The sequence below is a fragment of the Phocoena sinus genome, chromosome 5 (genome assembly GCF_008692025.1).
Source record: "Phocoena sinus isolate mPhoSin1 chromosome 5, mPhoSin1.pri, whole genome shotgun sequence".
Lineage (NCBI taxonomy): Eukaryota > Metazoa > Chordata > Mammalia > Artiodactyla > Phocoenidae > Phocoena > Phocoena sinus.
In genome coordinates, this window is record NC_045767.1 from 115032212 (window position 1) to 115058564 (window position 26353).

General features: G+C 41.4%; 1 protein-coding gene across 2 annotated transcripts in view; it reads left to right on the plus strand.

Annotated features, from left to right (window-relative positions):
• The window catches only part of OTUD4 (OTU deubiquitinase 4), a 91800-nt gene that overhangs the window by 31803 nt on the left and 33644 nt on the right, over positions 1-26353 (plus strand). The window contains exons 1-3 of one of the 2 annotated variants that reach the window (XM_032632555.1): positions 18388-18683; positions 22915-22998; positions 26178-26228. In XM_032632555.1, coding sequence (XP_032488446.1) covers positions 18525-18683; positions 22915-22998; positions 26178-26228 — 294 coding nt within the window. In that variant the 5' untranslated portion in view covers positions 18388-18524. Of the gene's footprint in view, positions 1-18387; positions 18684-22914; positions 22999-26177; positions 26229-26353 lie in introns of those variants that run through there. The other variant, XM_032632556.1, reaches the window with a different exon arrangement.

Below are 26353 nucleotides of genomic sequence, written 5' to 3' on the forward strand. Positions count from 1 at the left end.
AGGCTCCGGACGCGCAGGCTCAGCGGCCATGGCTCACGGGCCCAGCCGCTCCGCGGCACGTGGGATCTTCCCAGACCGGGGCACGAACCCGCGTCCCCCGCATCGGCAGGCGGACTCTCAACCACTGCGCCACCAGGGAAGCCCCCAACTAGTTTTATTTCAAGACTGTGGTCAAGGTTTCTCTTTACTGCAAAATAGAGTAACATCCAAGGTAAATCAGGCGGATGAGACCACATTCGTAACACTGCCCCATCCCATCATGCGTACACCATTAAACTGGCAGGTAAATCTTGAGTAGTTCAGAACTTTTAAAGGAAAAAAAGAATTGTCTTTATGATGTCCAACGTTTAGTAATGACTATTTGGTACCCTGAGAATCCACCTAAACCATTATTCTTCCTAAACTATTTCCTATAGCTAAAGGTAAAAGTATATGCAATATACATTTAGAAGTCTTTCTTTTAAAATATAGAGAATATACATTACAGGTGAAGCAACACAGCATAGTGGATGAAACTTGGAGTCAGTTAAGACTTGGTGAACCTTAACTCTGTCAAGTTAATTTACCTTCAGTATTCTCAGAGTTAAAATGGAAATAATACTTCCTAGTGTTTCAACTAAATAAGATCATGTAACAAAACATAGTCTCATAAATATAACAGAGCCTTAATAGAATCTCACATAATGCACGTGTCTTACTCTGTCTGACTTTATTTCACTAAGCATGATACCCTCCAGGTCCATCCATGTTCTTACAAATGGCAAAACTTCCTTTGATAACAAATATTGTAAGTTATCACATATATGTGGAATCTAAAAAATAAAGCAAATTAGTGAATATAACAAAAAAGAAACTCACAGATATAGAGAAAAAACTAGTGGTTACCAGTGGGGAGAGGGGTGGGAGGAGGACCAAGGTAGGGGTAAGGGATTAAGAGGTACAAACTACTAGGTATAAGATAAATAAGTTAAAAGGATATATTATACAACACAGGGAATATAGCCAATATTTTATAATAACTGTAAATGAAGTATAATCTATAAAAATATTGAATTACTATGTTGTACACCTGAAACTAATAGAATATTATAAATCAACTATATCTCATTAATATATATCTATAAATAAAACGTGTAAATTTTAAAAATAAATAGAGACTATTGTTATCACAGTATGCTATTTGAATATTTCCTACGCACGGTTTACCATAATATATAGTTAAACAAGACCCCCAAAGGGAAACAGATCACCATATTTATAGCCCCAGGGAATTCCCATCCATCAGCTAATCAGCAAACCATGTGCATGGCACTGTAAAAGATGTGAAGATTACCATCTAACTGGTAAGAACAGAATGTATATACACAAATATGGCCTTATGTACTATTAGCTAAATGTTAAGTTGTACCATATGGGCAGTTAGGGAAAAAGCACAGTGTAAAGTAGTTAGCACAGTAAATAGTACAGATAAAGTACGCTGAAGGAATTAAAGAATGGAAGTAAGTATCTAGTCAGGGGTCTTCAGGAAAGATAACACTTTAGAATTCTTAATTAAAAGTGACGGAAACCTAACTCAGAAGTAGCTTAGTGAAAAAATGAACTGGTTGGTTCAACTAACGAAATTGTGGGAAGGGCATGGGCACACTTGTGCCTCTGATAATACAAAACCCAAGCCCTCTAACTCCAACAATCTTTTTTTCTCTTTCCTCCTATTGTTGCTTTTTTTTTTTTTTTCTGTATATCAACTTCATTTTCTTAGATTGACTTTTTCCGCAAAGCTGGACCCATAGTTACCACTAGCTCCCAATTTACATCTTCCTAGCTTGGCCAGAGAGGAAATGACTTCTTTAACTTCCAATCCAGAAAAATCCTAAGCAAAGTCTCTGACTCATGTCCTGTGTCCAACCTATGACAGGGTGGGTACTTGCAGCCTCCAATAGAATCACACATTTAGAAGAGTCAGTGGGAATGGAAGGGAGCAGACCCATCAAAGAAATGACTGCATTTTCCAAAATGAGAGGGCAACAGTGCAGGACAGACAGGGCAACAGATGTGTAACACTAAACCTGAGGTTTAAAAGCTAGCTAATGTGGAATCTAGAAAAATGGTATAGATGATCTTATTTGCAAAGCAGAAATAGAGACACAGACATAGAGAAAAAACGTATGGATACCAAGGAGGAAAGAGGGGAGGGTGGGATGAATTGGGAGATTGGGATTGACATACATACACTACTGTGTATAAAACATATAACTAATGAGAACCTACTATACAGCACAGGGAACTCTACTTGGTGCTCTCTGGTGACCTAAATGGGAAGAAAATTTAAAAAGACAGGATATATGTATACGTACGGCTGATTCACTTTGCTGTACAGCAGAAGCTGACACAGCAGTGTGAAGCAACTATACTCCAATAAAAAATAAAACAACAGTAAAATGTGATGGCTTTTCAAAGATACTAGAAACTAATTTTATAATTGAATTAACAGCTACCATTTAATGAGCATTTAAGTACTAATTTAAATATGTATATAAGAGAATCTTAAACGAATGTTAAAAAAAAAAGCTAGCTAAGTCTATAATTGTCTAATCAAAGCAGGAATGGGATAGGACAAGGGCTAAAAATCTACACTAACATGAATCAAGCCTTTTAAAAACTTCACATCCCCCTCTAACATATATTTATGCTGTGATTCCTGAGTTTCACTATTCGTAGAAGATGCTTGATATTTACTTAGGTTTTTTTTAAACTTATTTATTTAATTAATTTATTTTTGGCTGCCTTGGGTCTTCATTGGTGCGCGTGAGCTTTCTCTAGTTGTGGCGAGCGGGGGCTACTCTTTGTTGCGGTGCACGGGCTTCTCATCGTGGTGGCTTCTCGTTGCAGAGCACAGGCTCTAGGCATGTGGGCTTCAGTAGTTGCAGCATGTGGGCTCAGTAGTTGTGGCACACAGGCTTAGTTGCTCCACAACATGTGGGATCTTCCCGGACCAGGGCTTGAACCCGTGTCCCCTGCATTGGCAGGCAGATTCTTAACCACTGCGCCACCAGGGAAGCCCATTTGCTTAGTTTTGTATTGGTAACAGATGGAATGAGGCAAAGCATAGCAAATGAGTATGCATCATCAGAGTCCAATCAGGAGAGAGAAACCACATAGTAATCTGAACAGGGAAAGCTCAACATGAAGAATTATTCAATATAACGGGATTGGAGTAAAAAGAGATTGACTGGTAAGAAGTAAAGAGAACTGTAAAGGATATGCAGATAGCAGATTTAGGGAGTGGTCACTCCCCACAAGGCTGAGCTACAGCACCGAGGAAGGGACCTCTTAGTGCGGACATACAGAGCTCATTGGAAATAGCATGGCCTTCGCTCACCAGATGGCAAAGTTTCTGGTGGTGCCATACTGGTGAAACTTGCTGGAAACCTACCCCCAGAATTGCTGGGAGAACTTGTTCATGGGGAAACACCTTGGCTCCAGCACTCTGCTGTGAAGTCACCCAAGAGGTGCTAAGGGTGCTGGGTGCTGCTAACCACTGCGAGAGCCTGAGGAGAAGACTGGACTTCAACCAGCAAGAGAAACACCTTTCTCCTCCAGCGTTCTCCCAACCCCCTCTACTGACAAAGCTTAGCATCATGCCAACCGACAAAGGAGGAAGTCCAGCTTCATTATCATAGAGCAGGCAATGAAAGGTGAACTGGGAACTGAGAGACAATGAATCAGTAACTGGCACAGAGTATTTATGGGATTTGCCTAAATACCCATCTTGAAGAAATACCATCAACCTTATTCTGCTGTACTCAAAATACACCTTAGCCGGAGAAGGAGGAGGGCATACAGTGTCTCAGGAAGCTCTGCCAATTCTCCAGATGAAAGGAGACTACTTAACAATGTAACAATCACGAGAAGAGATTTTTGGTTCAGAATAGATGACTGATGATGGGAATTTGGTAGTCTCTTACTTTGATCTGGGGAATGGCATGGAAATATATTACTAAGTGACCTTTAGCTCTACAGATGCAATGGAAATTACGTACAGCTAAAGTTAATTTTACTTTTATAAAAATATGTGACATACGCTAAGAAAAAGAAACTCAAATATTTATTTTATATGGGAATTCATTCACTGGTAGAAGAGGCTATACAGGTGGTGTTTAGGCATGTTGAAAAACAAATATGGCATGTTCATACTGAGAGACTTCAAAATTTAATTAGGAAGATGATATGGGTTGAACTAACTAAGGAGCAAAACTTACCAGTTTTTCTTTTCTTTTTCGGTTCAGCCTTTCCATATCTTTGTAAAGGAAGTGTTGGATGCCCTTACATGTTACAGCTAGCAGAGCTTAGTATTGTATCAGTCAGGAAAAGAAAGATAAAAGAAAAAAGAAAAACACTAGGTATTTGAACAGGGGAGATACTCAGAGCTGACAGCAGAAGCAACAGCTGCCTCTAGATCTGGGGAAACGGAAGGAAGGCTACTGGGATTATCGTTCACCCCCTGGGAGGAAGGGCCCTTCTAGAACTGGGTATCCATCCGCATCTGAGAAGTGAGCCCTGCCTGGCTACCTGGAGGTGGGGGCGGCAGGGGGACGGAGGGAGAAGCTGGGGGTGCTGAAAGAAGCTGGGTCAACACAGGCAGGAACAGGAAAAAAAACAGGAAAGAAGTCCCTCTCTCTTCCTCTGAACTTCTAGTCTCCCTCTAGTGCCTCCTATTGGCAGAATTTAACAGCCAGCCGGCAAAGGAATCTGGGAAATGTAATTCACAAAGTTCCAGTCCTGGCGTCAATACAGAAGCTATAAAAGGGTCAGTTTGGGATTGAGGGCCTATAGCTAAATAATGAGTCCCGTGAGCTAGCTAAAGGGCATCATTTAGAATTTTTTTCTTCTTTTTCGTTTTGTCTTTTCATATTTTAGGGAGGAAAAGAGTGGCCATCACTACATGTCACAGTGGAGGGGGGAATGTGGCCTTTTCTTAGTTCAGCACCCTCATTACTCTGGTAGGTGTCCGAAGGCCCTACTGGGACCTTAACAAAACTTAAGCCATTGAGTGAAACCTCTGTACTCAGCTGGTAGTCAGCTCTCAAGCTGGGGGTCTGCCAGCATGCCTGCCAAGGGAGTTGGTATGTGTAGAGTTAACCTTTGTGAAGGATGGGGGAGCTGGCCAGCCAGTAAGGCCTCCCAGTAATCCTTAGTCCATTCATCTGGCATTTTGGGGGCATGAGGCTCCTACTTTCTCTGACATTTTTTCCTTCGTTTATATCCCAAGAATCAGCCCCTATTTCACCTCTCTCCACATGCTTTCAGCCCTGTACATATATTTTCTTTTTATATAGTGGCACACAAATCAAATGTCCTATTCTTAAATTTCCTTCACAAATGCTTAGCTCAATAGTCTATGGGCTAGTGATGAGTCTTTACATAGATTAGGGAAATACTTTATTTGTTCTCAGGAGTGGCAGTGGAAGTGCCTTCTTCCCTAGAATGTGTTTATTGCAAAGAAAGAAAGCATACTAAAACAAGTAGAAAGTTCATACCTGTTACATTTTTCTTATTCTACTGGCATTAAGTTTTAATTTTTCTTGCCACTTTCTTATTCTACTGGCATTAAGTTTTAATTTTTCTTGCCACTCTATTTTCCTCTTTTAGATTAACTATGGGTAAGATTTTCATAAAAACAGATAATTAAAAGACTGAAAGTGTTATTAGTAAAGTTACAGATGTTTTTCCTAGAAGAATAATAACCGATATGCTTATTATATTATGAAACTAATCAGACTAAATATTTTAACTGTTTTTGCTAATTAAAGAAAAGGAAAACAACACTAATTGAGTTGATTGAAAACATAGTAGATTTTGGCACAAGAAAATTTACTCACTTAAAAAAAAAACTGAACCTTGTAGTAGACTTGAAGGCAAATAGTAAAATGCATTCATTTTTGTCTTTTTAAGTTTATTTCAAATACTTGCACTCCATTTTATTTATTTTTTTAACAGCTCTACTGAAGTGTAATTCACATGCCATAAAATTCACTCTTTTAAAGTGCACAATTTCATGGTTTTTAGTATAGTCAGAGAGCTGTGCCACCATTACCACGATCTAATTTTAGAATATCTCCATCCCCCCTCAAAAATTGTATGTATTAGCAGTTACTCCCCATTTTTTCCACCCCGCAGGCTGGGTCAACCATAAATCTGCTTTCTGTCTCTATGAATATGCTTATACTGGACATTTCATATAAATGAAATTATACATGTGGACTTTTGTGACAGGCTTTCTTCATTTAGCATAATGTTTTCAAGGTTCATTCATTATGTAGCGTATATCCGTACATCTTTCATTTTTATTTCTGAATGCTTTTCCATTAAAGGGCTATACCATATTTTATTTACCCGTCCGTCATTTGATGAGCATTTGGGTTGTTTCTACTTTTTGGCTATTATGAGTAACGTTGCTGTGAACGTTAGAATACAAGTTTTTGTGTGGACATGTGTTTTCGTGGGGTTTTTTTAAACATCTTTATTGGAGTATAATTGCTTTACAGTGTTGTGTGAGTGTCTGCTGTATAACAAAGTGAATCAGCTATACATATACATATATCCCCATATCTCCTCCCTCTTGCATCTCCCTCCCACCCTCCCTATCCACCCTTCTAGGTGGTCACAAAGCACCGAGCTGATCTCCCTGTGCTAGGCAGCTGCTTCCCACTAGCTATCTATTTTACATTGGGTAGTGTATATATGTCCATGCCACAGTCTCACTTCGTCCCAGCTTACCCTTCCCCCTCCCCGTTTTAATTTTTTTGAACATGTACCTTATAGTAGAATTGCTAGATCATATGGTAACTCTATGTTTAACATTTTGAGAAACTGGCAAACTGTTTTTCCAAAGTGGCTGCACCATTTTACAATCCTTTCAGCAATGTGTGAGGGTCCCAATTTCTTCACATCCTCACCAAAATTTGTTGTCTGTCTTTTTTGACTGTAACCATCCTAGTGGGTGTGCAGGGGTATCTCATTGTGCTTTTGATTTGTATAACCATAATTAATAAAGAGCATTTTTTTCATGTGCTTGTTGGTCATTTGTATATTTTTTGGAGAAACAAATAGGGATTATGTTCAATCTGTAGATTTGTGTAGAATTGCCGTCTTAACATTATTAAGTCTTCTGATCCATGAATATGTAATGTCTGTCCATGTATTTATGTCTTCTTTAATGTCTTTCAACAAGCAATGCAGTTTTGCCCAAGTTCTTGAACTGCTTTTGTAAATTTCTTACTGAGATTTTACTCTTTGTGATGCCATTGTATATAGAGCTGTTTTCTTAATGTCCTTTTTAGATTGTCCATTGCTATTGTGTAGAAACAATTTTTTTATTGATCTTGTATCCCACAACCTTGCTGAACTTGTTCGTTAATTCTTAAAGTTTTCTGGTGGATTCCATTTTATTTTTTCAGTGAAAATGTATCTTTGGTATGTGTTTCATATATGTACTTCCTTTACTTTAAGAAAAACTTTTCGTGTATAATTCTATTGTCAGCTGTTGTTTAAACTCTTTCTCCTTTGATAGTACCCCTCTATTTTTGTAACTTGTAAATTTAGCCACTGCAAAGATTTGCTGAACAAACCTTCAAATAAAAGTATATTCACACAAGCAGGTTAACAAACCTAGATCAGCATATAAAAGTAATGAGACAAACAGTTTCTCAAAATTAGAATGTTTATGAAGAATGATCTTTGTATATATCAGTTTGTGATTGTCCATTGCCACATGGTGGGAAGAAGGCACTGGGCATTTTCTAAAGGTTAGATTGACTATCTCAACAAGACATGAGAGATAAAGATACAGAGATGACTGGGATCAGAGAATCTCCAGTAGGAGTCAAGATGGTGCTGCAGACGCGTCAACATCAGGGCAATCTAGACTTATTTTGTGATCCTAACTGAAAAAAAATCTATAAAAACACTCATGTTTTTTTTTCATTATGTTGTTTTGTATTTGTTTTTAAATTATTATTTCAGACTTCTGTTATTCCACTCAAGATGGAATAACAGGGAGTTTATTTACCGTCCCTCCTGAAATAACCAAAAATGCAGGCAAAATACATGAAACAATGGTTTTCAAGACAATGGATGTTAGAAAACAAAGGACAGCGATCACTGAAAGATGGGAAACAGATGTTGTGAGTCTATTACCCCAGCTTAATGTCTGGAGAGAGGTTTTAGGCCATGGGACAGAGAGCGAGAACCCAGGCAAAGTCTTACAAAGGGCAAGGTATGGGGAGAGGGGCATGGAGCTTCCACCCTCTCTGAGCACTCCACTCTCCCCTAATCTCCCTGTGTTAACCAATCCAGAAGCTCTCTAAATCTTGTCCAGCGATTTTATGGAGGCTTCATTACATAGGCACGATTGATTAAATCACTGGCCATCTGTGATTGAGCTCAACCTTCAGCCCCTCTCTCCTCTCAGGAAGCTGAGGTAGGACTAAAAGTTCCAACCCTTTATTCATAATTGGTTCCCCAGTCAACCAGCCCATCCTTAGGTTACCGAGGGGTTTTCCAAAAAAGCCGCCTATGAACAAAGGGGCCTTTATCACTCTCTTCATTTAGGAAATTCCAAGAGTTTCGGAGCTCTGTGCCAGGAACTGAGAGGAACAAAGACTATATATATATATATTTCTTATTATAAATCCCAATATCACAGGCAGTTTCTTATGAGGTTATACACATGCCTCTCAAATGACCCAGCCATTAGGTAATTTGCCCAAGAGAAATAAAGAGTTCACAGCAGCTTTATTTTTAATAGCTTCAACTTGGAAATAACCCAAATGTCCATCAACAGGTGAATGGATAAACAATGTGTGTGTCCAGCCAATGAAATGCCACTCAGGAATGAAAAGAAATGAACTATTGATACATGAATGGATCAATCTAAGATAAATATGCTGAGTGAACAAAGTCAAACAAAAAAGAGTTCATTTAGAAAGAGTTCCATTCATATAAAACACTAGAAAATGCAAACTGATCTCCAGTTTCTGTTATGGACTGAATTGGATCCCCCCAAAATTATCTGTTAGAATCCTATCCTTCAGTACCTCAGGATGTAACTGTTTTTGAAAATAGTGTTTTAAGGGGGTAATTAATTTAAAATGAGGTCATGAGGGTGAGCTCTAATCCAATCTAACTGGCGTCCTTTTAAGATGACATTTCTACTCAGATGGATACAGAGAGAAAACCATGTGAAGTCACATGGAAAAGATGTCCATCTACAAGCTGAGGAGAGATTACTCAAAGAAATCAATTTTGAGGACACCTTGATCTTGAACTTCTACCCTTCAGAATTGTGATAAAATGAATTTCTGTTGTTTAAGCCACCCAGTCTGTGGTATTTTATTATAGCAGCCCTAGCAAACTAATACAGTGACAGAAAACAGCAGTAGTTACATGAAGAATTGAGGGTTGGGGAGGGATGGGGTAAAGAGATTATATAATAAAAGGGAATAGGAAACAGTGGGGTAATGGATAGGTTCATTATCTTGATTGTGGTGATGGTTTCATAGATATAGACATACATCAAGACTTATCGAATTGTACACTTTAAATATGTACATTTTATTGTGTGTCATTTACATTCTCAGTAAAGCTATTAAAATTATTTCACTTAATTTTTATAGTGCTCTTCCATATCTATGTTAGTTTTATGTTCCATATCTATGGAACAGTAGTATGTTCCACGTCTTAGTTTTAATTATGATGGTACACTTTTGTATTTTAATTAACAATGCCTTATTATATGTTCTTCCTTTAATTTTAAAGTATTGGTATTTTATATTGCAGTCATCTTAAGCAATATAATTTTGTCTTTATATGTCTTTGTCTAATGGTATTACAGGCATACCTCATTTTATTGTGCTTTCCTTTATTGCGCTTTACAGATATTGTATTTTTCACAAATCAAAAATTTGTGGCAGGGGGGCTTCCCTGGTGGTGCAGTGGTTGAGAGTCCGCCTGCCGATGCAGGTGGACACGGGTTCGTGCCCCGGTCCGGGAAGATCCCTTTTTAAAAAAAAAAAAATTGTGGCAGGGCTTCCCTGGTGGCACAGTAGTTAAGAATCCGCCTGCCAGTGCAGGGGACATGGGTTCGAGCCCTGGTCCGGGAAGATCCACATGCCGCAGGGCAACTAAGCCCGCGAGCCACAACTACTGAGCCCGTGCGCCTAGAGCCCGTGCTCCACAACAAGAGAAGCCACCACGATGAGAAGCCCACGTACCGCAACAAAGAGTAGTCCCTGCTCTCCGCAACTGGAGAAAGCCGCGTACAGCAACAAAGAACCAAAGTAGCCAAAAATAAATAAATTTATTAAAAAAAATTTGTGGCAACCCAACATTGAACAAGTTTTTTGGCGTCATTTTTCCAACAATATTTGCTCACTTCATGTCTCTGTGACACATTTTCATAATTCTCACAATATTTCAAATATTTTTGAGGCATGACCCTCCAGCAAAAAGATTAAAACTGACTGAAGGCTCAGATGATGGTTAGCAGTTTTTAGCAATAAAGTATTTTTAAAATAAGGTACGTACTTTTTTTTTTAGACATAATGCTATTGCACACTTGATAAACTACTGTGTAGTATAAACATAACTTTTATATACAGTGGGAAACCAAAAAATTTATGTGACTTGCTTTATGGCGATGGTCTGGAACTGAACCCACAATATCTCCGCGGTATGCTTATATATATAAAACCATGAGTACAATGTAAAGACTGCAATCTTTAAGAATTTTTTGTGATGATCTAGAACAGGGATTATGGACTTGGAATACAGGTCAACTGTCTATTTCCTCCTCTCACATTAATTTAAAAATCTATAATTTCCTTTTCTTGGGTGGTATGCACTGCCCCTCTGCTGCCATCCGAATTTTCGGATGTTCCCAGGTATGCTGGCTGATCTTCAGAATCCCCTGGGGAGACTCATAAAACACAGATTCCTTGGGCTTCCCTGGTGGCGCAGTGGTTGGGAGTCCGCCTGCCGATGCAGGGGACACGGGTTCGTGCCCCGGTCCGGAAAGATCCCCCATGCCGCGGAGCGGCTGGGCCCGTGAGCCATGGCCGCTGAGCCTGCGCGTCCGGAGCCTATGCTCCGCAACGGAAGAGGCCACAACAGTGAGAGGCCCGCGTACCGCAAAAAAACCCAAAAAAAAACCCAACAAAAAAAACACAGATTCCTCTGCCCTATCCCTTGTTATTCTGATTCATGAAAACTGGAGTGGGATTCAGAAAACTAACCTTTTTTATTATAGAGCATTTCAAACATGTGCAAAGTGGAAGGAATAGTATAATGAGCACCCATATATACCTCACCTAATGTCAACAATAATTATCTCATGGCCCAATCTTTGATTCATTTATCCCCATCCTCTCCCTTCAATACCAGTGATCTGTAGTTTTCAGAAGTTATCTGGGTGATTGTGATCAACGTACACACAGACACATACACACACACATCATGAAAAGGATCAGTAGTATTCTAATTGTGCTTTTTTTTGGCTGCGTTGGGTCTTTGTTGCTGCCCGCGGGCTTTCTCTAGTTGCGGTGAGCGGGAGCTACTCTTCGTTGTGGTGCGCGGGCTTCTCATTTCGGTGGCATCTCTTGTTGCGGAGCATGGGCTCTAGGTGCGTGGGCTTCAGTAGTTGTGGCACGTGGGCTCAGTAGTTGTGGTGCACAGGCTCGGTAGTTGTGGCTCGTGGGCTCTAGAGCACAGGCTCAGTAGTTGTGATGCACAGGCTTAGTTGCTCCGTGGCATGTGGGATCTTCCCGGACCAGGGATTGAACCTGTGTCCCCTGCATTAGCAAATGGATTCTTAACCACTGCGCCACCAGGGAAGTCCCCTGTTTGTGCATATTAAAATGTAGTTAATCAATTTGCTACTGTTGAACATTTACATTATCTTCAATTCTTTGTTTATAAAGTAAAATATGATGTATAACCTGACACACAGTCTTGGCCAAATACTTATGCCACAACTACAGGTTCCATAATTATACATCTTCATTGTAAATGTTTTTCTCATTGAGAGATTTATTGGAAATACATGAAAATATTAAATGAATATTTATTGAATTGCTAATCTGAATACCCAAAAGCAAATACATTCTTAGTCACTTGGGAAATACAAGATAATCTTAAATTCTATAAACCTACAAAGAGTTTACAACCCACACTGGGGAACTAAAGTCAATTCCTTGTAAGGCAACTTTGTGAGTTTTCTCAGGGTGGGAATCGAGAGATGGTAGTGGAAAGAGGGGTAAAAGGCTGGAAATATGTGGGGTTTATTTGCAGAGATGGTGGACTCTCACTAGCTGTTTGTATAAGGGCCTTAGTCTACTGTGAGAATTTTAGTCTTTCAAGTTTGGGCATGGCAATGTGCTGACCTCACAAGGAAGTGACAGCTGCTAAGAGAAACTAAACTATAGTTTGATTCCACTTACTTAGTTCATCCCCTGAAGCCCAGGAGAGTTTCAAAATGAGGAGGCAGCCAACAGTGCCAACGTAGCAGCTGAAGGAGAATGCAGATTGGTGATGAAGAAAGTCATTGGCTGAAATAACATCAGAAAACCTTTATGGAAGTCCTTCAACATTTGGGATTCCCAAATTTTCAGGAAAAAAATTCTTTTCTGAACTTTCCGGAAAAAAAAAAATGTTCTGTGCAACTAAGGAAGTAACTCTTGTACATAAATTCCATTTGGCCCCAAATACCACTACCTATTTAATATTGAAAGAAGAATATGCTAGAATACATAGATTAAGTAACTGTAACAAGAACAACAACAAAAAATGGTTGGTTAAATACGTTTATTTTTCTCTCACAAAATAATCCAAACCTTCATTGCCTTGAAGCATTCAGGGGCCCTGTTTCCTTCATCTACTTGCTCTGTTCTCTTAGGGTGTTGTCTTTGTAATCAATGCTGGCTTTGTTTCAACCATGTTTTCAAATGAACCCAAAGGAAGCAGGAAAGACTATTGAGGGCAGGAGCCTTCGTCTTTAAGGAGATGACCTGGAAGTTAAACTCATCAATTTTTTAAAAAATTTTTATTTTTTAAAATTAATTAATTCATTCATTTTTGGCTGCTTTGGGTCTTTGTTGCTGTGCGCGGGCTTTCTCTAGTTGCTGCGAGCGGGGGCTATTATTCATTGCTGCGGTGCATGGGCTTCTCATTGTGGGGGCTTCTCTTGTCGTGGAGCACGCGCTCTAGTCTAGGCACGCAGGCTTCAGTAGTTGTGGCACGCAGGCTCAGTAGTTCTGGCTCACAGGCTATAGAGCACAGGCTCAGTAGTTGCGGCGCACGGGCTTAGTTGCTCCACGGCACATGGGATCTTCCCAGACCAGGGATCAAACCTGTGTCCCCTGCATTGGCAGGCAGATTCTTAATCACTGCACCACCAGGGAAGTCCCAAACTCATCAATTCTGCTCACATCTCATTGGCCTACAATAGTCACATGGTCACATTTAGTTCAAAGGTAGGCTGGGAAATGTGTGCATGGCCATCCAGCTAATATTCAGGAGAAATGAAATGCAAAGTGGAGGACAGTTAGCAGTCTCCAGCACATAGGATCTGAAAGAAATAGGTCTTTCTTCATAAAATAGGTTTCTTGTAGGATTTAATTACTTTAATTTTTATAGAAAACAAACCAAAATGCTATGGGACAATGAAGCCCAGACATTTTTGGTTTTTCTTTTTTTTTTTGCGGTACGTGGGCCGCTCACTGTTGTGGCCTCTCCCGTGCGGAGCACAGGCTCCGGACGCGCAGGCTCAGCGGCTATGGCTCACGGGCCCAGCTGCTCCGTGGCATGTGGGATCTTCCCGGACCGGGGCACGAACCTGTGTCTCCTGCATTGGCAGGGGTACTCTCAACCACTGCGCCACCAGGGAAGCCCCTAGGTTTTTCTACTTTTGTAAAGGATTTTATAAATTTAAAAAAGAAATTCCACTTACTGTCAACTTAGAAAAATAGTAAAACCATTAAGGATATTAAATTAGTGGTTATTTTAATGAATTATTGACATACGTTCTATGTCTACCTAGTAAAGAGAAACAATGGAGTGTTATATCTGTAATACTTATTAATTGCTGTATAACCAATTATTCCAAAATTTAGGAGCTTAACACAACAAACATTTGTTATCTCACATAGTTTCTGAGGTCAAGAATCTCAGAATCTCAGAATTAAGAATCTCAGACCTGGGGAATTCCCTGGTGGTCCAGTGGTTAGGATTCCATGCGTTCACTGGCGGGGCCTGGGTTCAATCCCCGGTCAGGGGGAAGAAAAAGAATCTCAGACTTTGGCTGGATGGTTCCAGCTGAGGGTTTCTCATGAGGTTGCAGTCGTCTGAAAGCTTGACTGGGTTGGAGGACTCACTTCAAAAGTGACTCACATGGCAGTTGACTGAGGCTCCAGTTCCCCACCAAGAGAACTTCTCTGTAAGTTTGTCCAGGACCCATAGCAACCAGCTTCCACCAGAGTCCCCCACAAGACAGGGAGTGTAAGAGAACACCAAAATGCCAAAAGGGTCTCTTATTACCTAATTTCAGCCATGATGTACCATCATTTTTGCTCTATTCTATTGATCAAGCAGACCAATCTTGCTATAAGGTGGAGGCAATTATACAGGAGTGTGAATACCAGGAGGCAGGGGTCATTGGGGGCCATCTTTGAGGCTGGCTACCATAACACCTAACCTGTTATTGGAAAAAAATCTGCAGAAAATCTACCATTTTTTAGAACAAAAATATTCCACCGGATACAATTATCTCCAAAGTGTGTCAGAACAAACAAACAGACTTGAGGTATTTAACTGTGTACAAGAAAAACAGTCGACACATTTGCATAAGATGACTTTAATTCCGTTAGGTTCTAAGGAGCGTTGAATCCTTCAGGTTATATTTGATTAAAATGTCTTCACTTTTGCTAATCAGAAATGGCTTCCTCAGAGGGAACATCGTCAATCAGATGTGGTTTCTTGAAAAGTTTCAGAGGTTAATGTCAACAAGTGAATTTGAAAGCAAGTGAATTTCTGTAAGTATTGGTCCAGTTTAAAGTCATAGGATCCTTTAACATTGCCTAAACAGTGAGCTATATTTGGGGATTTGGCATACAGAGGGTCTGTCTTGGATCAGGTCTCAAAATACCTAAAGGATTTCCTTAAACAGGCCCAGGGTCAGATACAACAGGTGTTTTACTTCTAATTTTGGAACCCAAAGCAGCCAGTTTAGAGTGAGGCTGTTCTGCGCTCATTCAGTAAGAGTGAGGATAATAAGTAATTTTGCCAAGCCCTCATGTGTAGAAAAGACTGGAAATGTGTTATTCTTCTTATACTTCTGATAACAAACCACATTTTTACAAGATAACAAAGAATTGCGATGAATTCTGATAAAGGCCTCTGTTTTCTTAGTATTTAATAATTCATTTTAAAAAATATCAAAAGTCAACTTTAGGGCCAGCCAGAATACTTTTTTTAAAAAAATTAATTATTTATTTTTGGCCGCCTTGGGTCTTCGTTGCTGCGCGGGCTTTCTCTAGTTACGGGGAGCGGGGGCTACTCTCCGTTGCCGTGCTTGGACTTCTCATTGCAGTGGCTTCTCTTGTTGTGGAGCACGGGCTCTACGTGCGCAGGTTACAGTAGTTGTGGCACGTTGGCTCAGTAGTTGTGGCATGCAGGCTCAGTAGTTGTGGTGCATGGGCTTAGTTGCTCAGTAGCATGTGGGATCTTCCCGGACCAGGGCTCGAACCCATGTCCCCTGCATTGGCAGGTGGACTCTCAACCACTGTGCCACCAGGGAAGCCCCAACCAGAATACTTAAATGATCATATCCATTTGATTATACTATTATCAGTGAATTACATTTTTGCAATGGAAAATAGAGACATTGTAGTGTTAATGATGTATTTGGTTTCCTTTTCAAAGTATTTCAAAGGAATTTGGGGGCTTTAGAAAATGGTGATGTTATATACGTTATTAAAAATATATGTATGTAAGCACATTTAAATAAGATTAAAATATGGATAAGGCTTAAAATGGAAAATATGCTTGAAACACTGTTAGCCACTCAAAATGAAATTATTGTGCATATAAAAAATGAGCAAAGCTTTTTGAATGACTTCTAAAAAAATTAGAGCAAATGTAATCATGAACATTTCAATTACAAAGTAAGGTTTGATAAATTTTCAAACGTGAAGCCCCTGTCAATATGTTTCTAATATATCCTCAAGATAATTAGCAGTGCAATCTTAGCATGCTAGACACAGTAGATTTCCCATAAATACATATTGAATATGAGATAAGCTTCAGAATTCTTATTGAAGGAATAGTAACATAAATATTAGGAAAGGCATAGCTTTCTTTTGGCATATCAGAAAGTCTGTTGCTTATTAATACTATAGAATCTACTCATTTTAAGAATTCAATATTTAAGCTCTATAGTTTAGATATTACTTTACTTTCAATTCCTCTGTGGGTTTATAAGGCAAGCCATATTTAAAAAAAAAAAAGCAAGCCATGTTGTAGGTAGTAGCAATACTGCATAATTCTTTTTGAGTGGAATGAGAAGTATATGCAATGTATATATTTTTAAAGAAAGAAAAGCAACAGGTTTGACTTGAAACTAGATTTTTCTAAAAGTGATTCTGAAGCGTTTATTTCTCTACAAAATGTACAAAATTTAATAATGGGACAAGAAAATTCATTTAGGTTAGAATACTTTTTTCTCTAATTCTCTAATACAAAAAATTGGATATTGAATCTTTAAACCTTAAGAAATCAAATTTAGAAGTTCAAAGGAAAGTGAATATGGGAGTCATTGTTTGCACCAAGTACCAAAAACAAATTTCTAAAATAGAACTTTCGGTAATTTGCACTGGGCTCTCACCTTCTGGCCTGCCTTGCCCCCATTCCAGAGCCTGTCTGACCACATGTCTAAACCTACAGAAACTCTCCAGTCCCCCCAGCCCCATCCTGGCGCACCATGGCCTCAAGGCTGGAGTAGATTTTATGGTTAACCATGTCTTTAAATGATTAGGACACCAGATGCTGTTGTACTTTAGTAAAAATAAAATTCTGGTGTCACAAAAACATGCTGGATAAATTCTAGGTTCTAAAGCATATATTGTCATTCAACTTCGTAGGGTGGGAAGTTGAACGGGAATCCTCCAGCAAGCACTGCTGGAACCCAGGACAAGTCCAGCACGTTATCAAGCAATTACGAGATGAATTTTTCAAGAAAAAATATCTAAGTTTTTCCGACCGGCGACCATCTCTTTGTGCCGCGGTGGGCAGCTACAGTGGCACGGTGAACCAAAATGTCTGTGGCAAAGGCATCATCTTGCTATAGTGCACGAGCTTGTACATCTAATCTCTAATAGGAATCAGCAGGCCACGGTTGATTTATGGACAGCCTGTGTCGCCCCGCACGGTGCCAGTTCCAGGAGCCTTCGCCAATTAGCTCTATTTTCTGTTTAAGCCGTTAAAGCCACCTCCATGGAAACGCCAGGAGAAGAGGCCGGGGAGGGGAGCAGACAGGTGCGCCCTCTGTTTGGAAATACACAAAGGGCCGACCCAGCAGCCTCAGTGTCCCTGGCGACTCCACGCACGCAGGGCACGCGCACTTCCCGCGGCCCCGCGGCGCAGTGGGCGGACGGCCGGGCGGGGCGGCGCGCGCAGGTTGCTGCGCGTCGGCCAGCTGAGACCCTCGGCCTGCTCGCGGACGCTGTGCCCGGAAAGCTCGAAGCCGGCTCCGGGCGGCTGCGGCGGCGCCCGCGCTGTAGGGACTTGTAGTCCCCGTGCCTCCCGGGCGCCTCCCCCGGGTAGGCCGGCCGCGCGTCCCTGCCCGCCGCAAGCCGACTTCCTGCCGCTGGCCAAACTACACCTCCCGCCGTCCTCTCCGCTGTCTGGCCGAAAGCGAAAACAAAATCTGGGCTGCGAGCGTGCTGCCCTCCGCTGGGCGCCCCCGCCCGCTCCCCGCCCCTCCGGCGCCCTCCTGTGAGGTGGGGAGACGAGAGGCCGCGTCTTTCTCTTTCGGCTTCCTCGGCTGCCGGTGTTGGGGCTGCAGGCCTCGCTTCACCTGAGCCGGCTCCGCGCGCGCTCGGGTGCGGGGCTTTCCTCGCCTCAGCCGGGTCGGGACAAGGAAACTTGTGGGGGCGGCGACCCCCGGGCGCAGTTGCTGAGCCGGGCGGCGAGGCCGCCGGGAAGTGACTCCTCGCTCTTGGGTTTTCGTGAATTTCTCCCCCGTTGCCCGTGGGCGCGTGGGCCCTCGGGAGGTGGCCGCGTGCGCCTGGCCATGCATTAGGCAGGGCTCCCCTATGCACGCTGACCGCTGCTTCGGGCCGCCGCCTGCAGCCGCCGCCGCGTGCCCAGCCCGAGCCCGAGCCGCCGCCCGCCCCAGGCCGGGGCGTCGAGGAGCCGGCGGCGCGGCCATGTGGGGCTAGCCCGCGCCGCGCCGGGCCTGCAGCGCGACCGGCAACATGGAGGCGGCCGTCGGCGCCCCAGACGGCGGCGACCAGGGCGGTGCGGCGCCCCGGGAAGACGCGACGCCCATGGACGCCTATCTGCGGAAACTGGGCTTGTATCGGAAACTGGTCGCCAAGGACGGGTCGTGCCTGTTCCGGGCCGTGGCGGAGCAGGTAATGGGGCGGGGACCGGCGCGGGGAGGCTGCGGGATCGGGTGGGAAGCGGCGGGCGGGCCGGGCCGCCTACCTCCCGGGCTGCGCGTGGCCCCGGCGTCCTCACAGCGGCCCATTGTCGCGCCGGAACCGGACGCTGCTCCGGGTCTGGAAGCTCTAAACCGAAACTTAAAGACCTGTAAATTATCTGGGTGTCGTCCCTGCTGGCGAAGAGGTAATGAGTTGAGGCCAGCCCGTGAGGCCTGCGGAGAGCCTTGTACCCTTGCTTGATGGCTGGCGACAGGGCGAAATGTTCTTTTCCCCTCCTCTTGGTTTTATAAGCACAGAGTTCCCACCAGTAAACCGAATGTTTCCTAGAGGAGGTGGTGCACCAGACTTAACTCGCGGAACATGATTTTTTTTTTCCTGTTGCTGGACTTTGGAACGGGGAGTAGTCAAGCCCGCCGATGTCAGCTTGAATCAGAAGGCGGAAAATGTACAGTTTGGGAAAGCCAGACTTTGGAAAAGGTAGAATGTTTGCAAAGAATTGTCTTTGAGCAGATTCCACTCTTTTTTTTAATGCTCTGCAAGGCCGTGTAGGTGTACTAAAAATAATTGACTTAAAAATAAAGTCTGTTTTGGAGTTGGTAGTAGGAAGGAAGGGTATATCTGGAGTTCTTTAGGCCCTTGGCCGAATTTTTCCTCCTTAATGGTCAAAATCACTTCCTAACACAGTTCTTGGGAAGATGTTTCTGATTTTTTTTCTTTTTTTTTGTAAGAGAGCTTATTCCCTGTTATATAATACTGTAGTTGGTAGGTATGCAGTCAGCAAAACCCATCCTGTATTGAAAAATAGCTGTTGAAATAGTTGGACAAAAGTTTCACATTACTGCCCTGGTGTGTATTTCCTACCGTTCACAGTTTGCTTTCCTTTGGCCTAAGGTCCACCCCTCCCGTCTCCTCCCCACCTTTGGAGTTTTTCTGTTTCTCTTTCTCTCACCTTTTTTGAATGCTAAGTAGCTTTCACAATTTCTATTTGTGAGTAAATGTTTTACTTAACATCTGTAGACCAGTCTATTCTTATTTTTTTCAATATCCAAAGGCCAGCCATTTATTTTCCAAAGGCCCTCGTTTTCACATTAGTAGCATAACATCATTTTTTTTTTTAAACAAGAAATGGATTTAGCAAAGGTCCAAACCTTTGCATTTTGTTGCAGGCATTGTCATTCAAACATTCTTCTCAAAGCTTCCCAAATCGAGCTCTTTTTTAGTTCAATAGATGTCTCTTATTTTTAGAATTTTAGGATGTGCTAATGTTGCTTTGGGATATGTTCACACAAACACATCCCAGTCTTTACTATCAGAAGGTAAACAGTCTGTCCCATTCGTGAGTTTCCTGGATCTCCATCTGTCCTGCTTCCTCTGCCTCAGCCTCCCTGGACTCCTTAGCACCTCCAGAAGCAGAAGGAAGAGGTGGAAGTGAATTCAGTCCCTATTGATACATATTGTTAGCTCTAGCAAGAATTTGGTAAGGAAGGAGGGGGAAACAAATAGAAATAAGGGAAGTATGGTGCTTATTTGGAGTTGGATTATCTACATCCTAGTTTATGCTGAAGCAGAAAGGTGTGTCTGGTTTCAGTACTACATGCTGTAGATAATTGGCAAACTTGATTATACAGAATCTCTATTTTTAAGTAGAAAGGAACAAGAGCTAGCTGGTTACACTAAGAACTCATTGCTAACATCAGCTAACACATTTTTATTGTATCTTATTGTGATGGGATTTAAGTTAGGCATAAAGGGCTATCCCTTGCAATTAGGTGATTCTGACTTTTAATATACTGAGCTTTTAGAAAGCTTAATACTGTGACTCTTGGGGGCAGCTCAGTTCTTCAGTAGACAAGGACCAAAGGTAATAGCCTTCATGGCCAAAGGCAGTGTGTGCGTTGCAGGGGGAGGTGGAGGACAGTAACAGACAGCAGCCTCAGGCTGCCCTTTAAAAATGTGTACAGAGGATTTACTTTTTTGCCAACGATTTTTCCAATAATATCAAAATAATTATAATTTCTAACAAGGAGTCACAGTAAGTAATCTAAGTGGCGGTCTTTGGCGGGGGGCATGGAGAGGGAGAGACTTGAATTAGCAGGAGTCTTTCCCTCCAAATTACCTGATTTAGATAGGCTCTTCCCTTTTTACAGTTCTGGACGTGGGCCTACAGGAGGCCTGACCTGAATCAGCTCTGTGGCCCTAGAGCTAAAAATAGGGCGCTCTTAGAGGACTTGGAGAAGCAGTGCGTCTTGGCCTTTCTCAATGTTTATCACCGTCTGCCCTGAGTAAAGATTGGAAAGCCTCCTATTTCTAGCTTATTTTCATGTATACAATGATTTGCAAAGATATTTGTCATACCATTTGAATTCTTCCTGAGTGTCCTTGAACTCGCACAGTATTACGCTTTTTAAACAGTTGTCATTTAACCTTGCTTCTCTTAACAGTGCTTGGCTTTGTAAAGCCCCGGCACCCCGCACTTGATCAGAAGTTGCTGAGAGTTTTGCTTCTGAGTAACAGGTTCAGATTTCATGTGCTAATAAAATCTTTGTTAAAAGAGGAGAAAAAACAAGAGATATGCCTGTCATTGTTTTTGGTGGAAAATAAGCTTTATTCACTTATGTCTGCCACCTGTTGCTAGGTAAATGGCTTTAAGACTAGCTCCACTTTACTAATGGCAGGAAAGCCTGATCGGATGACACTGTGGTTTACTCAGACTAATACGTTGATTCATAATAGTGTCTAGCATAGCTTCTGTGAAGGAAGTGTTGCTAAATTGTCATTTGTTGAATTGGCAAAAACATTGTGTGGTGGTTATTTTTTCTACTACTCAAATCTACTACTATTTGGGTAGTCCTTCCAGTGCTGGAAGCTTAGAATATGTGAGGATGCTTTTTTGTAGTACCCAAGACAACAATATCGGCATACTCTGTTAAGCTGGAAAACCAGCTAGTATGCTGAAGACAAGTTCATTGCTCACCTCAGCTAGTGCATCTTCAGTGTGTCTCAGTGTGCAGGGACCTGCTAGCTGTCTAAACAGTTGTGCCTTTGGTTCTGTGGGTATAAATGAGCCCTGGCTGTTGCCCACAGTGACCTGTAGAATGTGCAGCTGGAGCTTCCCTTCTCCTGAATTCTCTGCTCACCCTGAACATAAGGGAGAATCACTCAATTGGAACTATAACTCTTAAAGTTACTTTATAATAATAGAAATTCTCAAGAGGCCTTGAGAGTAGTTTGAGATGTGATTATTTTATATGTTAGCTTTTTTTCTCCTACCGTAACCTTGTAGAGTACCAGGAATACCTTTGTTTGAGACACCTACTTATAGAAAAAAAAAAAATCTCTTTTTAGCATGGTAGTTAAGCCAAAGGGTTTCAAACCAAAGCTTTAGACTTTTAGTAAGAGACAAAATGCCAGTAAGTTATTCTTTTGTTGAACTAGTTGTTTAACAGAAGAAAACAGAGGCTACAAAGTGGGAGGATTTGGATCATCTTTATAGTATGACTTATTTCAGGTGGTGCTTTAAGATTTTGGGCAAAAGAGCAAGTTTCAAGGCTGTTGGGGTGACAGCACACCGGGGCACGTTTGCATCCTGTGTGTTGCTCCCTGGATGTTGTTTCAAGAATCATGTAAGCCTGACAGCTAAAGGATTTAAGAATGAGTGCCTTAAGTTTTCTGAAACCACGGTGGACTTAAATTTATACATAAGGCAAATAGTTCAAAATTACCGGGAAGAAGAAATTTATCTCTTATGGGCATAAAGCCTCAAAGACGATTTTTGTTGAAGTTTCCTGTTTGTTCTCTTTTGCAACAAGCATAGGATGAGGCTAAGCCCTGCATTGCAGGAATTCTGTTAGCCTTGCTTTGTGAAGAGCAAAGTTATAGTAGAGGGCTGGCCAGGAGAGGAAAGTGTCTGAAGTTTGCAAAGATTTCCCCAAAGGAGTAATTTCAGTGACTTAAAGGAGAAATGGTAATAAGCTCTTTATAGAGTGACATCTGGCTTAAGTACTGCTGTTTGTATGTGTCGTGTCATCTCTCTGGTTAGTGGAAGAGGTGGGAACGAATAAAGAGCTAGAAATGATAGAAAGGGAAAGGGAGACTGATGTCTCCTGGTTGTGAGGTTATGTTGGGTGTGAAAGAAGGCACTAGGTCGTAGCTTGAATCTTCTAACAAAGCGCTTGACGGTGTGCTGCTCTTTCCTCTGCAGGTGCTGCACTCTCAGTCTCGCCATGTTGAAGTCAGAATGGCCTGTATTCATTATCTTCGAGAGAACCGAGAGAAATTTGAAGCGGTAATTTGTAATTTTAAACATGTAATGGTGTGTTGACTTATATTTACATTTTAGCCTTTAGAATGGTCTAGTGGGAATTTCACGGGGGATCTTAATACAGGTTTTGAAAATAACCCTTTTAAAAAAGAACTGCTGGGCTTCCCTGGTGACACAGTAGTTAAGAATCCGCCTGCCAAGGCAGGGGACACGGGTTCGAGCCCTGGTCCGGGAAGATCCCACATGCCGTGGAGCAACTAAGCCCGTGCGCCACAACTACTGAAGCCCGCGTGCCTAGAGCCCGTGCTCCGCAACAAGAAAAGCCACTGCGATGAGAAGCCCGCAAACCGCAACGAAGAGTAGCCCCCGCTCACTACAACTAGAGAAAGCCCGCATGCAGCAATGAAGACCCAATGCAGCCTAAAATAAATAAAAATTTTTTTAAAAACTGCTTTTTGGAATTCAAATCCAGTTACAGCTGTGATTTTTTTTTTTTAAGGCCCTTTTGTGGTATTCATTTATTCAGACATTTAGAAACCTTCTGTGACAGGTGGGTCACTGAGCTGTGGAGGCTGGAAGGATGACTTAGGCAGGACCCTTGTGTATTAGGAGTGAGCTTTGTCGGATGTGATCAGGGAGTAAGGTCTTGTGGTTAACAGTTTTCCGTGATTGGCGACCCCATGTGAATTGTAAAAATTGCACACTGAGGGTATAAGACATATGCTGAGCACAGCTAGAGTTGAGCCTTTGATTTTATCAGGAGGCATTTATACATTTTTAATTTTCAGGGTTCATCACTGTGAACTACCTATCAAAACATTGTAATTATGTGAATAATGATTAGTAGTTAATAGAATGTAGTATAGTTAATTAGTAGTTAACAGAATATCAACTTACTGTAATTTTCTCAGTAGTGTGTAGTAGGCTGTGAAATAATGCCACAGTGACCTGTTTTCATTTTACATTGAAAGCCTTTTAGGATTGACTAGTTATTGGTTTTATGACTAGAATTATCATCTGACAACTTTCAGCGGTATTTTCCCCCCGTTGACTGCCAGAAGAACATTTGACACTTTGCATATAACTCAGTTCCAAGACTTAATAGGTAAATAATGTTTAGATGTGTTCTTGGGTTAGAGTTCCTATTTTCAAGCAAAATTTTATTACTGGTGACATTTTTCTGGGTGCCATGTTATAAGATGGACAGTAATATATTCCAGGAAGGAGAGGTACCTGCTTGATCAGGAGATTTGAAAACTTGTTTTCTTAATAAGAAGCTGGTAGTGTGGAGGCTAGATAAGAGAGTATTATAGCAGAGAGGAGGGCAGGGGAGTGGAGTGGTCCTTGAGTATTTGAAGAAATTACAGGCGAATTAGTTATTACTGTTATTGGCTGCTGTTGACAACAGTGGAAATTGTTAACATTGGTTGAGCGTTTACTGTCTGCCAGCAGGCGTTGTTTTAAGTGCTTTGCATATATTTATTTAACTCTACCATCCGAGGTTGAAAGTTCCAAGGGGGAAAGTTTTGCTTTCCTTATAATGAATACTTCTAACAGTTTCTATTGGCCAGAATTGGAAAAGACTCTCATGGGAAGAAGGGTGTGCCTTTTTACTGACCATGGTTAGTTGGGGCCTAGATGAATACTTTCTGATTAGAAAGGAGGATCTCAGATTGGATGCAGGCTTGTGTCAGAACATGGCTTAGGTCTTTTGCAACTTTAAATGGTTCTGTGGGGTTGTTTTATTTTTTTTAAGTCTAGATAATCAACTAATACAGAACAGTAGCCTCTGATTGGTGGGATATTTGAAATATGTGGCTATTTTATTACAAGTCTGTGTTGAACCTTAGGATACTTTCTGGAAATTTGACAGTATACAATCTATAAAGGAATTAATCTCCGTCTTAAAAAAAAATCCATGGGGGGCTTCCCTATTGGTGCAGTGGTTGAGAATCTGCCTGCCAATGCAGGGGACACGGGTTCGAGCCCTGGTCTGGGAAGATCCCACATGCCGCGGAGCAACTGGGCCCGTGAGCCACAACTACTGAGCCTGCGCATCTGGAGCCTGTGCTCTGCAACAAGAGAGGCTGCGATAGTGAGAGGCCCGTGCACAGCGATGAAGAGTGGCCCCCGCTCGCACAGAAACGAAGACCCAACACAGCCCCCCCCCCAAAAAAAATATATATATATACATAAAAAAAAAAAAGATGGTGGGGGCTGAGGAATGGAAAAATAAAATGTGGTCCATTCACACAGTGGGATATTATTAAAAAAAAAAATCCATGGGCATTTAAAAGATTTTTATAGACCGGGGAGTATATTTTAATGGTTTTAAGTGTATCACTTTGTTAAATTAACTGAGACTAATTTAAATAAAATTGAATTTTGTGTTTCAGATAAATGTCTTTTTAGATCTTTCAGTTAAATTAGTGGAATTGCTGTGAGAAAAGCAAAAAACATTATTATATAGCTTGAATAAACTCAGTTTTTTTATATGTTAAAGTAACAATGAAGCAGGCCATATTAGAAAAATCTTGTTGATTCTTCAAAAGATCTTTAGCATTATTAGTTCTCGTCCTTGTTTTTAGTATAACTGACCTAAGAGAGAATGAATATTCATATCTATTAGTAAACTAATATTTCTTAGCTAGTGCATCTGTCTTTAATTATCTTCTAAGCATTGGCCATTACCAGGTTTGTCTTTAAGTGCTGCTTTTATCATGTAATTTCTCTGTTCACAGTGTCACCTGCTGGGACCTTGAACTGTCTTCTCCCTAAGTCTGATAGTCCCGCCTGGGCCCCAGGCCCTCTGTGAATAGGTGTGCAGTTGCGTTCCTCTCTCACTGCACTCACCCCACCGAGTGGCCTTGCTCCTGCTGGCCAGGTGGCTCCTGTCTTCCCAACACAGTGCTTGCTCTCCACCGCTTCCTCATGAAGCTGTCCCTGTGCCCATCCAGATCCTGTCCAGGAAATGTTTCCGGGCAGTGTTTCCTTCTTTAAATTCTTTTGTGTGTTTATGATGTTTTCTTAATGATGTATGTATTTTCATAATTAGATTTTATCTGTGCGTGTGTGTATATATAATATATATATTTTAGTATTACTGATGTATCCAAGGTTTGTGTAAAAATTCAGTAATTCACAGTGAAGAGATTAACTTTTGCTTCAATGTATTTGTAATAGACTTTTTTCTCTTTTTGCAGTTTATAGAAGGGTCATTTGAAGAATATTTAAAGCGTTTGGAAAATCCACAGGTATGCAGTAATCTTCTGACGTATTTCTGTTTTTTAGATGTTAAATAATGTATTCAAAATTCATTACGAGAGATTAATATTACAGTATATGGAGGGGTTTCCTTATAAACATTTACTATCTTAGG